General features: G+C 40.6%; 1 protein-coding gene across 6 annotated transcripts in view; it reads left to right on the forward strand.

Moving 5' to 3' along the window:
• rimbp2a (RIMS binding protein 2a) overlaps positions 1 to 8,518 on the forward strand; it is a 63,468-nt gene extending 54,950 nt beyond the window's left edge. For all 6 annotated transcript variants that reach the window (XM_028971153.1, XM_028971151.1, XM_028971154.1 and 3 more), the window contains 5 exons: positions 64 to 232; positions 1,143 to 1,243; positions 1,893 to 1,964; positions 4,624 to 4,806; positions 7,789 to 8,518. In XM_028971153.1, the coding sequence (XP_028826986.1) occupies positions 64 to 232; positions 1,143 to 1,243; positions 1,893 to 1,964; positions 4,624 to 4,806; positions 7,789 to 7,968 (705 nt within the window). In that variant the 3' untranslated portion in view covers positions 7,969 to 8,518. The remainder of the gene's footprint in view (positions 1 to 63; positions 233 to 1,142; positions 1,244 to 1,892; positions 1,965 to 4,623; positions 4,807 to 7,788) is intronic.
• Positions 8,519 to 14,300: the final 5,782 nt, after the last annotated feature.

Raw genomic sequence — 14,300 nt, forward strand, 5'->3', positions numbered from 1 at the left:
CATGGGGTGCAAAATAATTGTCCTTATCTCCTTTTGTCTTTTTAATTTCTTCCTGCCTCTCAGGTGTATGGTGACAAGGACACGGACGGGTTTTATCGAGGAGAGATTGGGGAGCGTTCAGGCCTGATCCCGTGTAACATGGTGTCCGAGATCCGCGCAGAGGACGAGGAGACCATGGACTCTCTGATTAAACAGGGCTTCCTGTCTCTGAACACACCTGTAGACAGAATAGGTACCTTCTCCTACCTTGTCGCTGTTTAAATTTTGATTCTTTACAGTCTGTTATTTGAATGGGCTGACGTCATGCATTGCTAAACTGCTTTGCTTGCGGCAAATTACACTTACGCAAATATCCCAGTTCATTCAATTTTTTTTTTTTTTTCAAACATCGAGAATGGGAAAATAATGTAAAAACGATTGATTGTTGATGCTCACACAAGTGAATTACACTCTGTGTCAGACACACCCCCTTGTCAAGCATTAATGCACCGAACCATGCAGCAATAATGAAGGAGCACAAATGCATTTACAGTGTGATCCTTCACATAAACACTAATGACAGATCTTCACAATCATCAATACCTACTTTTTTATGGCATTTTTGGACCCCCTGACCCATGTAAACATGGTACGATGTGCACTGCTCTCATATATTAACACAATACTTTTTAAAATTCTAATCCTTATAATAAGCTTTTTAAAACAATATGAGCATATTTGTAATGGACCGCCTACAGGTTTAAAACCTAAAACAATTAAACAATCCGAACAGGGGCCATTAACAGCATTCAGAAATATCCATGTGGATTAATATAATATTACAAGGATTACATGCAGTTCCAAGATGAATTATTTGATGCTTTGGCATTTTATTGCTAATCTGACAGCTTTTATAGGGTTTAACTGTTAATGCCATTTGTCTTTATCCACTAACACAGCATGTGCAATACACTCGCTAAAGACATTAAGTGACGGTGACTATTAACAATGAAGGTCACACAATAACCCATTCCAATAAAATGCCACTTTGACACAAATCGGCTTTCACCACAACTTGCCAGAGCGGGCATGAAATGCCACTGAAACCATTATTCTTCAGCTCCACCCTGACAGATTCATTGTTCTCTATTGGTCACCCACAGAGCAGAACCGGAGGGGAGGGAGACACCCCATGGCCACCAGGAGAATGGTGGCCCTCTACGACTACGACCCCAGAGAGAGCTCCCCAAATGTGGACGTGGAGGTGCAGCATTACCCTGACACTGCAGAATAAGAAACAGCCAACCACATAAGATTTTTACTGTCCGCTGCATAATACATCACACATGCATTCATAATGTATTAGCATATGTATAATGTAGATCTATGTGAACGTATTTAATACAAATTAGGTTACCTATAATTTAATAATTTTGTATTCCACTGCTATATGAAACTGTAAGAAAAGGTTTAAAAAATATGAATTATATTGACTGTAATGTTTGCAATAACAGTTGTGCCTATGTTTGGTTTTAAATCATTATTACAAATGCAGCTGTTCATTATGAATGCATTGTAGTACATTATACATGCGGTCAGCATTATTTACAGATTAAACCTTTGAATAAAGTTAACAAACTCACACATGCTAAACTAATGAATATTGAGTATGAATATTGACACAAGAGCTGTTTATCTCACGACTCTTGTACATTAGAGCCTGTCCAATATCATGCTCTTTGTAATTACACCATAGTGTTAGTCCCGGATGCCCACACACACACTATGCATATTCATAACCTTCAGAAAAACCTAAAATATTCAGATTCTGCCATGTTCAGTCACACAAACACACTTCCATTAGCAATCATACACACACAGACACAAACACAAACACTCTTTCTCTTTTGCAGGCGGAGCTGACGTTCTGCGCAGGTGACATCATCAGCGTGTTCGGCGAGATTGATGAAGACGGATTTTATTACGTGAGTGGAGTGCATCATCTGCCTCTTTTGGACATTGATGCCCTCGTGCTGGAGTGCAGCCGCCTCTCAGAGCTTTCACCCCGTAAAGAGAACTGATGCCGGCTGCCCATTTCATACTTTTAAAGGTCCAATGTTTAAGATTTGGCTAGCTGGCAAATTTACTCCTGATAGAGTAAGGGGCAGTTTATCACCATAATGCAACATCTACTTACTATCATCTCTGGAGTTGCACAAAGGATGGGCTGCTTCTGCTTCTGGCAACTTAAATATCTACCGCAAAACATAGCAATACACCGTTATGACAAATTATCTACAGAATGTAAAGTTTTGAAGGAAGTACCTGCCATTATCTCCATGCTGTGTCCAGAATAATAAATTCTTAAATCAGGCTGCACAATCGAACCCTGCATTTACATTTACATTTACAACATTTATCAGACGTCCTTATCCATAGCGACTTACAATCAGACGTTACACGGACAGCCCCCCCAACCCCCCCCCCCGGAGACACTTAGGGTTAAGTGGTACACAATGGTAGTAAGTGGGGTTTGAACCTGGGTCTTCTGATTCATAGGCGAGTGTATTACCCACTAGGCTACTACCACCCTACTGCCACAGAATTGAAACAATGCTTCTGTGATTTTGGAAGTTGAACACGTCTCGCTATGATTTAGCTAATTCCAGAAGGGCTAACGGACCTGTGGTTATGTTTAATTTCACAAATGATTAGATTTTTACTTTTGCGTTTAATGTTAATTATTAAACCCAGTGGCTGGTTGTGTGACCCTTTATTGCTGAGCCAATTAAGCACTTCAGAGCACAAGCAAAATCATCTTAAAAATGTATTTCCAAGAATTTAATTAAAAGAATTGTACATAAAAATCAGACAATCAAGTTAAAGATAATACAATCTACTTCGTATGATATGTGGATGTCTTGTAAGGTGAAATTGTAACCAGCAAATGTGTTTTATTTTTTTTCATGACTATTTACATTGGTAGATTCTGAAGGCATCAAAGCATGGGGAGTTATGTACTTAACAAAAAGTGGAGACCTGACCTCCACAGTCACTGGACCTGAACCCGATCGAGGTGGTTTAGGGTGAGCTGGACCGCAGAGTGAAGGCAAAGGGGCCAACAAGTGTTAAACACCTCTGGGAACTCCTTCAAGACTGTTGGAAAACCATTTGAGGATCATTGAGAGAATGCCAAGAGTGTGCAAAGCAGAGGGCGGCTATTTTGAAGAAACTAGAATATAAAACATGTTTTCAGTTATTTCACCTTTTTTTGTTAAGTACATAACTCCACATGTGTTCATTCATAGTTTTGATGCCTTCAGTGAGAATCTACAAATGTAAATGGTCATGAAAATAAAGAAAACACATTGAGTGTCCATATTGTATGTGCAGTATTATAACAATAGAGCCATAGTGCATTAAGAACTATTCAAAAAATATATTTGCTGTAATAACAACATAATATGACAAACACAATATCGAATGGTTTAAACAAATGTATGACACATGTCATTGAGATCAGACTGTAAAAGACATCCTACACTTACACATCCTAAATACCATTAGTTGTACCTAAGGAGGACAATAACAATTGTCCTAATTGTAATTGTAATAAACATAAGATAACATCTACAGTAAATACTGACAAAACAAAACATGAAACTTGGCAAACATGTATATATCCAGTGTTGTATTCCGTTACAGATTACAGTATATATGCCCCAAAACGTATTCTGAATACTTTGGATTACTTAATATATTGCCATGCTTTTTACAACTACATTTACAGCTACATTCATGTAGCAATCACAGACAATAAAAAGCCCCGTTTTTTATTTATAAAGGTGAAAAGTGGAAGAGTATTAGACAAACATAAAATATGCCATCGAAAAGTATTTACTGTTATGGTCACCAACATATTCCATCACTTAGTTAAAATAAAAAGTAGCCTTCTTTTTGATAAGGACCGCACCTTCCTCGCGGTGGAAAGCCGTCTCCGTTCCGCGCGGCCCTACTCAAACCCTCCAAGCGGCGAAGTTAAACCGGGTGATGCCGTGTCACCTTACACAAAACCAGTTCATGTGCACTGTAAGAGTATAAAGATCATGGTGTAATAGGCAATGAAATCATATTTTATTTACAGGGGTAGCATGGATTTATGGGCGCTGAAACAGAGCGCAAACTTGACGGACTGCGCATGCACAGATTCCACTAGGTAGCACAACTCAATAGGCAGCATGTTTCGACAGAACACCTGTGTTATGCGTGGTCCACGCAGCGTGGAATTACCAAAATTAGAGGGGGGATAGCCTAACATATGAAACAGGAAAAACCCGCCATGTAATCCATTTATTTCAACAAAGTACCTGTATTCTGATTATCACTCATTTAAATGGTAACTGTAACGAAATACAGTTATTCATATTTTGTATTCTAAATATGTAACGCTGGTTCATGTATTCAGTTATTCCCCAATTCCATTACACAGAAAGTATGATTTCTGCTTTTCACTCCTGTGTGTATTTTGCTAGCTACTAGGAGTGGAGGCAAAATTGGAACTGAAACAAACATTGGGGCTGACGGGACTGAGAACGTCACAAATCTTCTCTTTCTTCTTGATTCCCTACCCTATATTCTCAACAGGGCGAGCTCAATGGCCACCGCGGCCTGGTCCCCTCCAACTTTCTCGAAGAAGTGCCTGACGACGTGGAGGTCTACCTGACGGAAAACCCGCCCCCCAACAGCCACACTGGGCAGAATGGCCAATCGGGGAACAGTTCACAAAGTGGGCCAGCTGAACCAGCGCCGCGGGTCGAGACCAAACGGGTACACACCCACCGTCGCTCTCAGCGCTAGGCCCTGTCTCCATCCATCCCCTGTTTGAGTTCTTGTCTTTTTTATTGTGTATGGTTGGTTGGTTTGTTGGTTTTGCCTGATGGTTTTATTTGTGGTTTTATTTGTTATTTTTGTGGCCGTGCTGGTGATGATGTTGATTTGGAAGTCCAAAGCCCTTTCTGATCACTCGGAAAGGGAAGAAGCAAAGCCTGTGGTGAAATCAGGACATAAAAATGTCACTGAGAGGCCAAATTTTCCAGAACGCTATAGTGGGGACAAAAACATGTCCCCCTACCATGAACTTCCAAAATAACTATAACAAGACTACATTTGCACTGAATCACAAAATCTCTGTGTGTAAACCATATGTAATCAAATCAAGTGCTTTATGAAAGTGTTCAAAAGATGCCTGGTTTGGACAATTTGTTTTGAGACATACAAAATTGTTGTAGGTTGCCATTGCTTAGCATGCCTTTTTCCAAATAAACTTCATACGTTTTCTATATGAACAAACATATTGGATGAGCAGTTGTGTTTCTTTGAAGAGGCTTTGTTTCTTTTATGTACTGCAGACACAACCAAAAACCAGACACATGGAAAAAAAAATCTATTCCAAAGAACTGTAAAAAAACAGCAGAGATCTAAAAGTGATCAATCGGATCTAACACTGTAATGGTGACTCAAAGAAATAAAACTACGGTTTGCAAATGAGCGTGTTTCTTACAAAGCTGTCATCAGTGCTTGTGTGTAGTTTTTGTTGTTTTTTTATTATTATTTATTTCCTGTCATATTTGTGCAGTGTGCGTTTTTTTTTAAATGGTGTCACTGCATCAGAATTTTTTTCTCCACCCGCTTGGCAAAAAAAAAAGAAAAACGAGAGAGAGAAGGAGATTATTTGTGTTTTCGTACCAGCAGCGTTTATCAGCTTTTTAACAAGCAACTAGGGATACCAGTTACTGTTCTCATGCAGGGTGCTGGGTGCAGGCACACCTGTGCTGTAAAAACTGCCCAGTGAAACATTTCGGTAATTACTCATCATTAGAAACGTGCAAAGCGGCCTGGATTAAACAGATGTAACCGGGCCGGAGGGAGCAGGATGGCATCGTTTGAAGGCTTTTATGTTGCCGTTTTCCACCAGTCAGCCAGTGCTGTCAGTCTCAATGGCTTTGTGGGCTTCTGATTAACTTCCCCCCTGTGTGTTAATCAAAAGCTATGTCTGTGTTGCCCTGTGCATTAAAACAATAATTTGGTATCTTCAGTTGTATTGGTGAACGTCGTCCATGTTGCTCACTGTGCCCCAATTTTTTCCTTGTGCAAAGTAAGTCAGTTTTCTTTTCACAAAAATGAACTGATTATGTATATAAATTATTATGAAATATTTTTCACCTAGGCATTGCTGTTATCACGAAAATCTGAAAAAAAAAAAAACTGCAGTAATCTGTTCTGAGAGGAAAATTGGGGTTCTGCATCAATCATGCAGTATGTTTTCGATGTTTGTATTTGCTAATTGTCTGAACAATGAACAGCAAAATTCATTATCAACGGGAAGCTATGGAACATTTCAGACTGGGTTGGGATTCCCGGCCTAGAGATGTTGTAGTTACACCCCCCCCCAAAGAAATGCGACTAAACAACATATTTATTTCAATGTAATTAGAGATGTCACAAAGCTCTTCGAAGTTTTTGGAAAAAGTTTTAAAATTGTCTTTAGAGACATGAAATTGAAAGTGTTTATGCCCGCAGATCCTCTGGATGTAAATGTGTCTCCCAAATATCACCAGTGACTATACGCTGATGCCAGTTCCTAATGGAGTCATAATGGAGAAGGTGGCATTAAAATAGTCACCAAATATTACATTTGTCATTATAAAAAAAACAAATCACGAATGCCCACTTCATATGTTGCATTGACTTTGCCAATATTAAAACTAAACTGCACAATTTTAAAAAATTTCTAGCCTCATACAAAGTTTACATGGGCTGCGCTTTTGTATTAAGATAAATAAGGACGTCTGCTAAGATTTTGTCAGTTAGCATTTTAATGCTAATAGTCAAAAGGAAAGTGAAGTGATTGTGATACACAGCACAGCACACAGTGACACAACAAAATGCGTCCCCTGCTTTTAACCATCACCCTTGGTGAGCAGTGGGCAGCCATGACAGGCGCCCGGGGAGCAGTGTGTGGGGACGGTGCTTTGCTCAGTGGCACCTCGGCGGATCGGGATTCCAACCGGCAACCTTCTGATTACGGGGCCGCTTCCTTAACCGCTAGGCCACCACTGCCCCCTAAAACATAATAGTCAGGATGTGCTGCAGAATTCAGGCGGTTGACTTGTTGCTACAAATTCAACAAAAATTCACATATAAATTGATGTAGAAGTACTGATTCATTTATGTATTTTTTGCTGCGGTAGAGCAAATGTAGCATCATTAGCATAAAACGTCTGCAGCAGGTGCTAAATGGTAACCACATTAATTAAACATTTAAGCAATGACAGCTGATGTACTGACTATTCTAAAAGGCAAATTCGCTTGTATGATTAGCATTTTTAGAAGAAGAAGGCTGTGACAATGGTTAGCAGACGGTATAAAAACAAATAAAGATCTGATGTGATGTTGCTCCCAAGCCTTTTACGCCGAGGTGCAAGGCATAAACCTCTTCTAAGATTTATCAATTTGCTTAACCAAGCATTTTTTTATGTAATTTGCTAAATTAGCCAGAAACCCATTAAGCATGTACTTACAGTAACAGAAATTATATTTTTGAAGTAGAAGCTTAGGGGGAAGCAAAGCTGCCTGATGAATAAATGTACATGTAAAATGAGGTTTATCCCATAATTCCTAATTCCGGTTGCTGTAGGCAGATTTTAAAAGTCAGGCCACAGCAGACCCGCAGGCTCAGAGTAACGCCAGGCTTGCGATTGGATAATCTTATGTCCCTCAACCTCCACCCCCTCATGGGTCTCTCATCAGGTCCCGGTGGAAACCTCGCCTTCGCCCGGAAGACCCGCCTCCCCCATCATGCGCCCTCATCTTCCTGGGCCCTTGCGGCCACTCAGCCCAACAGGCGGGCCGGAAGACCTGGCTTCCAAAAAGAAAAAAGGCCTGCTGTCTAAAGGCAAGAAGCTGCTGAAAAAGTTCTCGGCCAAGTAAAAGCTGTCACCGGATCTGACTCACGCCAAGGCCAACCGCGAAATATAAAGGGCACACATCCCAAACGTGGGACCATCTCAGCCATTTAGTCATCAGTGTGGTGATGTGTGTGAGTCCAGTCTGATCAGTGTTGGTATTTGAATTATGTGTACACTAACAGGGGAGACCAAGCAATGACAACAAAGAGTGCTTTTTATGTCGGTAGTATGTAAGAAGGGATGAAGTGCACGGATTAGATTTTTTTTTTTTTTTAATTTGTCCTCATGATGTTTCCTTCACATTCTCTTGGTTCAAACTGCAGGGATTTTTATGTTTAATGATCAAGGGCAAACGTGCAAATAACACCTGTGTTCAGCATGGATGTGAAAGAAGATGCTCTGAGGGGAATAAACTCATGCCAAGACAGATCTTTATCTTAAACCAATTTAGTGCAATACAGAGCGGTTGTTGTTGTGCAATGCTGTATGTTACAGGTAACACACAGAGTGCGAGAGATGGGGATGCATGAGTCAAAAAACTAAAAAAAAAAAAACAGAAGGTGCTTCAAAGCTTAAAAGATTTTGCATCGTGACCAGCCACCCACCTCCACGGAACAAAAAGGGGAGCAAAATCTTTTTAACATCAGTGGCCTTCATGACAACTACCAATGACCAAGGCGCTCCTCGGTTCCTCCAGCCCTCTGAGCATTTTTGTTATCTTTACGCATCAGTCTGTGCCAAGAACTCTTTTTTTTTTTTTTTTTTTGTGGACTGCGTATCTGTAGGGACTTCTTTGTGTCACTGCTGTGTCTGAGTGGATCTGTGTTTTTGCCTTAAAAATGCACAAGGAATATGTGGTCATGTGACAGCTGAAAATATAAATAACTGGTTGTGTGTGTTTGTGTGTGTGTGTGTGTGTGTGTGTGTGGATTGGAGGGGGTAGGTGGAGGTCCCATGTGCCATCCCCTCGGTGTGTCCCTTAAAAAGAAAAGAGCCAGAGCTAAATGTGTTTACCAGTCATGTGACCATGTGCTGTGCTGCTAACCCACATCGTGTTGCTCTTAATTTGACCGTCTGCTACGGGGTGGTGCAGTCCAGCATGAAGGGAGGAAAAAAAAAAGTGAAATGTCTCGGTGTACCGTTGGATGATACACCCATTTATATGTTTACTTCTGAGCCAAATGCTGTGGACTCACTTACTGGACAAGCACTGGGCTGTGGGTTTTCATGCATTTCGATCGATGCCTATATATCTATATATAATATAGTAATAATTAAAACAATAGAAAAGTGATCACCATAACCTCAGACTGGACAGGGTATCATGGTCACAGAACCCCCCCCCCCCCCCCCCCCCCGCCCTCTTATTCACAAATGTTCTTTTTTAAAAAAAGTATCTGCTCTCTGTGTCAATGCCAGTTTCTGTGGTGTTATGACCATTGTTATTTTATTGTAATAATTATAATGACTGCCAAGGCCGGAATGTATGGAAAGAGCTTGCAGATGATAAACAGGAAAACAAATTTAAAAAGAGAAGACAGAGAGATGTGTCTACATATGAAATCTTTAATTTGTGATTGGGTATGGTCTCTTTAATCTCGGGTTGCTGTGGCTCTTTTGTATTTAGTCATTTGTAGATAACTTCTTAATGTTTATACTTGATTTTCAGACTGCCTTTTTTTAGTGTACCAAAACGTATTACTCAGAAGTGCAAGCGTCATTCATGGTGTCTTCATGAACAGTCTCAAATTGTTGCTCGCTCTGTGGATCAAAAAATAAATAATTATAATACTTTGCTGGCCTATATTTATGGGTATCAAATGCTGTGTGGTTGTGCATGTGTACAAAAAAATACATTTTATATATGAAAATAAAGTTTGATATTTTTCAAGTCTGATGTCTGGAAATTGTTGATTCATTGCAGCAGCTTAATTGAAGCAATGCAGAAAGCAAATGTTTACATGATGAGCAATGTTATGTGGCATTCTTATGTGCAGATTTTCCACCAATTTCAGCCACATCGATTTGTTTCTGGTATTTTCAGAGACTAGAAACACAATGGATGCCACACACTATTTGGCTCCCAATGAGGTTCTTTCACTGGCTTAGTTTTGAACAGTGTGTCCTGTAGGGCGCAAACAACTGCAAAATTTCATGCCATTATTGCTAAATCACTCGCTCACGTTCACCTACGGTGAATTCAGTCACCAATTCACCTGCTGTGTGTGCCACTGGAGGACGGGGGAAACTGGAGAACCTGGAGGAAATCCGCACCAACACAGGGAGGGCATGCAAACGTCACACACAAGGCTTTTTTTTTATTATTATTTTTGCTTACAAAGATTGCCTGTCGCAAGAGATTCAAGACTCATTATACATTTTTATTATTGTTTATTATTATTAAATTATTGTACAACTATTAAAATCTTGCAAATAGGTTTCTATGAAATCAAATCTATGAAATCTGTTCTCAAATCAATCTATGAAATCTGTTTATATGCATTATTAAGCTTGTCTAGTCCTATATGTTACCTTAAGATGCCTTCATAAAACCAAAAAAATTAAATATGCATTTTTAATTAGAAGTTTTATATGTCATTTAAACTGTATAGACAAAAATGATCCTTGCAGCCCAATGTTTAGAGATTAGCAATGTACACCAGTGCCCTGTATCCAGTCACACAGTATCCCAGCGCTTCTTTCGCACCTCACCCTCTACACATTACAAACCTTTTTCTCCAAGGATGTAGACGATGCAAGAAAAGGGACACTCACTCACCTCACAAGCTCAGCATCACTTTAACCCTCACAGTAAGATCTCATCATGAGCTCCTTGGCCCTGTGCTACCCTCTCCTTTAATGTAACTTTCCAGGGAAGGAGCTTACAAAAAGAACCATATTGCATTCATTCAGGCCCATTCAGATGATCTCACATTGTAATTGCGCACTAACTTTAATTATAACTGGCTCAATCACATCAGTAAAGACATTACATTAAATATGCCCCTTAACATTTTCTGTGTAGGCTGTGTGGGAATCAAATTTGATGTCTGATAGCTCCTGAAAACTACTATGATTGCACAGCATGATGATATCATTTCAGATGAAGATGAGAGCATAATTCATGCAGTAACCTAATTCTGATCAGAGTGCATGCATACTCGCTGGGAAAAAAGGCTTAATTGTTGGACTATAAATAATAAAATAAATATAATCTCTGCTCACACAGACCTTATGTTTTTTTTTCCCAGAAGAAAAGCTGAAGTGTGATAATGCTGAGAACATGGCAGTCTTTTTATAGCAAGCATGTAGGCTTTAGGGGGCAGAGTGCAAATTTTCATATTGATTTTTCTCTCTGCTATGTTTTTTTTCCCATTTTTCTCTGTGCCTATGAACAAAACATTAGCATGGCTTTTTATAATGTTGTTAAGGGTAAATGTCTGGGCACAAAACGCTTTTAAGTACATTAAGTAAATACATTTTCCATGCAAAAACACAACACAGAATGTAAATAATACATATGAATAAATATTATTGTTTAAATGTTGTCAAGACCAACTAAACTGAGACCATGACAGTGCCGAGACTTGAGGGTACTGAGACCAAGACCAAGATTAAGACCAAGACCAAGAGCAAGGCTACTCAAGACCGAGACTGAGACCAAGACCAAGACCAAGACCAAGACCAAGACCAAGACCGAAAACAGACCTCTCCAATATCAGAGCTTGGTAAAAGGGAAAGAGGATTTACCAGAAAGGTGTTCATAGTAAGTCTCTTATACCAGGGACTCAGATAAGATATGAATATGGCTATGTAATTATCCCTTGCTTTGATTTGAAGACAATAGACATTTGGCTGTCAAATGTTCACTGACACTCTGAAAATACTATTTTTTCTAGCAAATTAGTCAAATTATCATTAGTCAGACAGAGCTGGATCATTGATCTACAGTTAGTGACCTTACAAAGGGAAGTGTACTTCATGCTATTTCAAGTTATTTTAAATAGAAAGCAAGACCCAGAGAAAGCAGACCCAGAAACTGGGGGGGGAGGAGAACCTCCCTAGCTCCCGAATGAGCAGGAAGTGAAACCTCAGCCCTTTTATACATTTGACTCTCAAAAATCAGGATTTGTCCTTTGATGCCTCTGCCTTGTCCTTCTCGCCGCGACACCTCAAGCCATTTACAGACCCTCGACACCTCCCATTTGGGCGGTATCGCATCCCGACAAAGACACAGACAGGGGACCTTCACGCTGGACAAAGGCAGAAAATGCCATGGACCTGGAATTTCCCATCTTACATTCTCAAAGTGCAGAGAAATGATATTACATAACTGGTCTAAACTTAAGCCCACAGATCGTATAGACAATAACCTGTTCACACAAGATAATACATTTTTTTTTGCATTTCATGGCATTTCAAGGGGCTACAAAGTAGGGAGCTGGCTGCTTACAAAAAAAAAAGAATATCTCCCCCTGAAGAAACGACTGTACCGTGCGTGCACACAAAATATTCTCTATCAGATTTAGTTCAGTTCCTCATAGTTTGACTACAAGTAATGCAGAGCTAGTCAACGATTAGTTAGTCTTCTAGTTAGCCATCATAATCTTCTCTCCAGATGCCTGGTGATTGTAGACGTCGTCCCGGCTGTCCCGGTCAAGGTGGCACGCCCACCTCCAGCTGGTCATCAGGTGCCGTCTCCTCTTTCTGCGCACCTCACTAATGGTGCTGACCGTGTACGATTAGAAAGTGCAGAAAGAGAAGATGCATCTGACTGGTTGCATAATAAATAATGATACTGTTGTGTGAGAATGCGCTGTTGTCTCTTATTTTCCCCCCATCCCATCGAGACCGCTATGTTCAAGACCAAACGAAAATGGTGCAGCTGCACCCTGTCACAAAATATAACTATACCACCCAAATACATATATTACCACAGGAATAAAAAAAAAAAAAAAAGGTAGACAGGTCATTCAAAAAATGAAAAGTGCACTACATGTAAAACATTATTTTCAAACTGGCATTGAACGTAGCTCAATGCGCCAAGGCGTCATCGGGATTTGCGCAATTAGAAAGAACCCCTTGGTTCTTAGACACCTGAATCTCGATCAAGAGAACTTGCCTAGCTTTCTGCTGGTGTGTAATTATTTCTGTCACCCAGAACACGATCTGCAATTATGTTTTTGTGCAAATTATGTGTTGACGGGTGCAGGTTAAAATCACCGAGAACGAAGAAAAGAAGCAATAGCTTCCATTTTCGTCAACACGAGTTCCTCCCATTAAAAATTCAGTTTACAAAAACATCATTAAAGATCATGTTCTCGGTGACACACATAATTACGTACTGACAAAAAAGGCCAGTGCATTTCTGTTCGTAAAGACACAGATAATCACCAAACAGTTTTTTCATGATTTAGCTATTCATTTATGCTAATCCTGACCTTACACTAGCAAGCAAGCTTGAAAGTAGCGTCCTTACGTTGACAGATAGGCATGTGACAATGTGTGCATGATGCAGTGATATGTGTCTACATATAGAAGGAACTCTTTGATGCAGAACCCTTGATTAAGGTAAAGGAGGTGAGCGGCTGTACATCACAAAGCTCGGGCTGCGTCTTTCCCGCGAAGCCTCGGGGCCGGCTCGTGTTTAAAATTCTCCACTGCTGTGACCTCTCCATCAACTCCTCCTTTTCCTCAGGTGCCCTGCACCGTGGCGCCACAGCTCATTTATCTTTGGGCGCCCTCGCTTTCTCTCGTGAATATTTCAGGGTGTGCAGGCCTCTTCGGCACTGATTGCCGCGCTGACCCTTAAATGACAGGGTCGGGTTTAAAAGCGATGACCGGGCAAAGGCATGTGGGCTCGGGCCCTTCGTGCACGGAACGCCCATTGGCCTGCCGCGGCTGGATGTTAAACCGGAAAAATACGAACGCTGATACAAAATGATTTGCCCGTGAAGCCTGCAGGCGAGGACTTCCTTTACCCCACCACCTGTTCGCCAGCAGCCGAGGCAGAGCGCAACAGGAACGGCTTCATTTAAGCGAGAAAGGCCTTAATTAGGTCCTGGGAAGAGGAGATAAAAGCGGCAAAATGATGAATTTGATTTGATAAAAAATCTGAGATAGTTCAAAGGATATTTATTTTAATCAGACCTCCACATCAAAAGAGAAGCCCGGCAGGGCATGATTGGCTGGATCGCGTCTGCCTCTCTCTCCGTATCGCTCATGTCTCCTTTTCAGCCGACATTTTGGCTGGGCTGTAACTCACCCCTCCATCCTGTGGCTACAAGAGTGATATACATCATTGATGCGCTGCAAATCAGGCCCATTCATCTGCCTCGTAGAGACATGACGCAC

This window comes from Denticeps clupeoides, chromosome 3, assembly GCF_900700375.1.
Source record: "Denticeps clupeoides chromosome 3, fDenClu1.1, whole genome shotgun sequence".
Taxonomy (NCBI): Eukaryota; Metazoa; Chordata; class Actinopteri; order Clupeiformes; family Denticipitidae; genus Denticeps; species Denticeps clupeoides.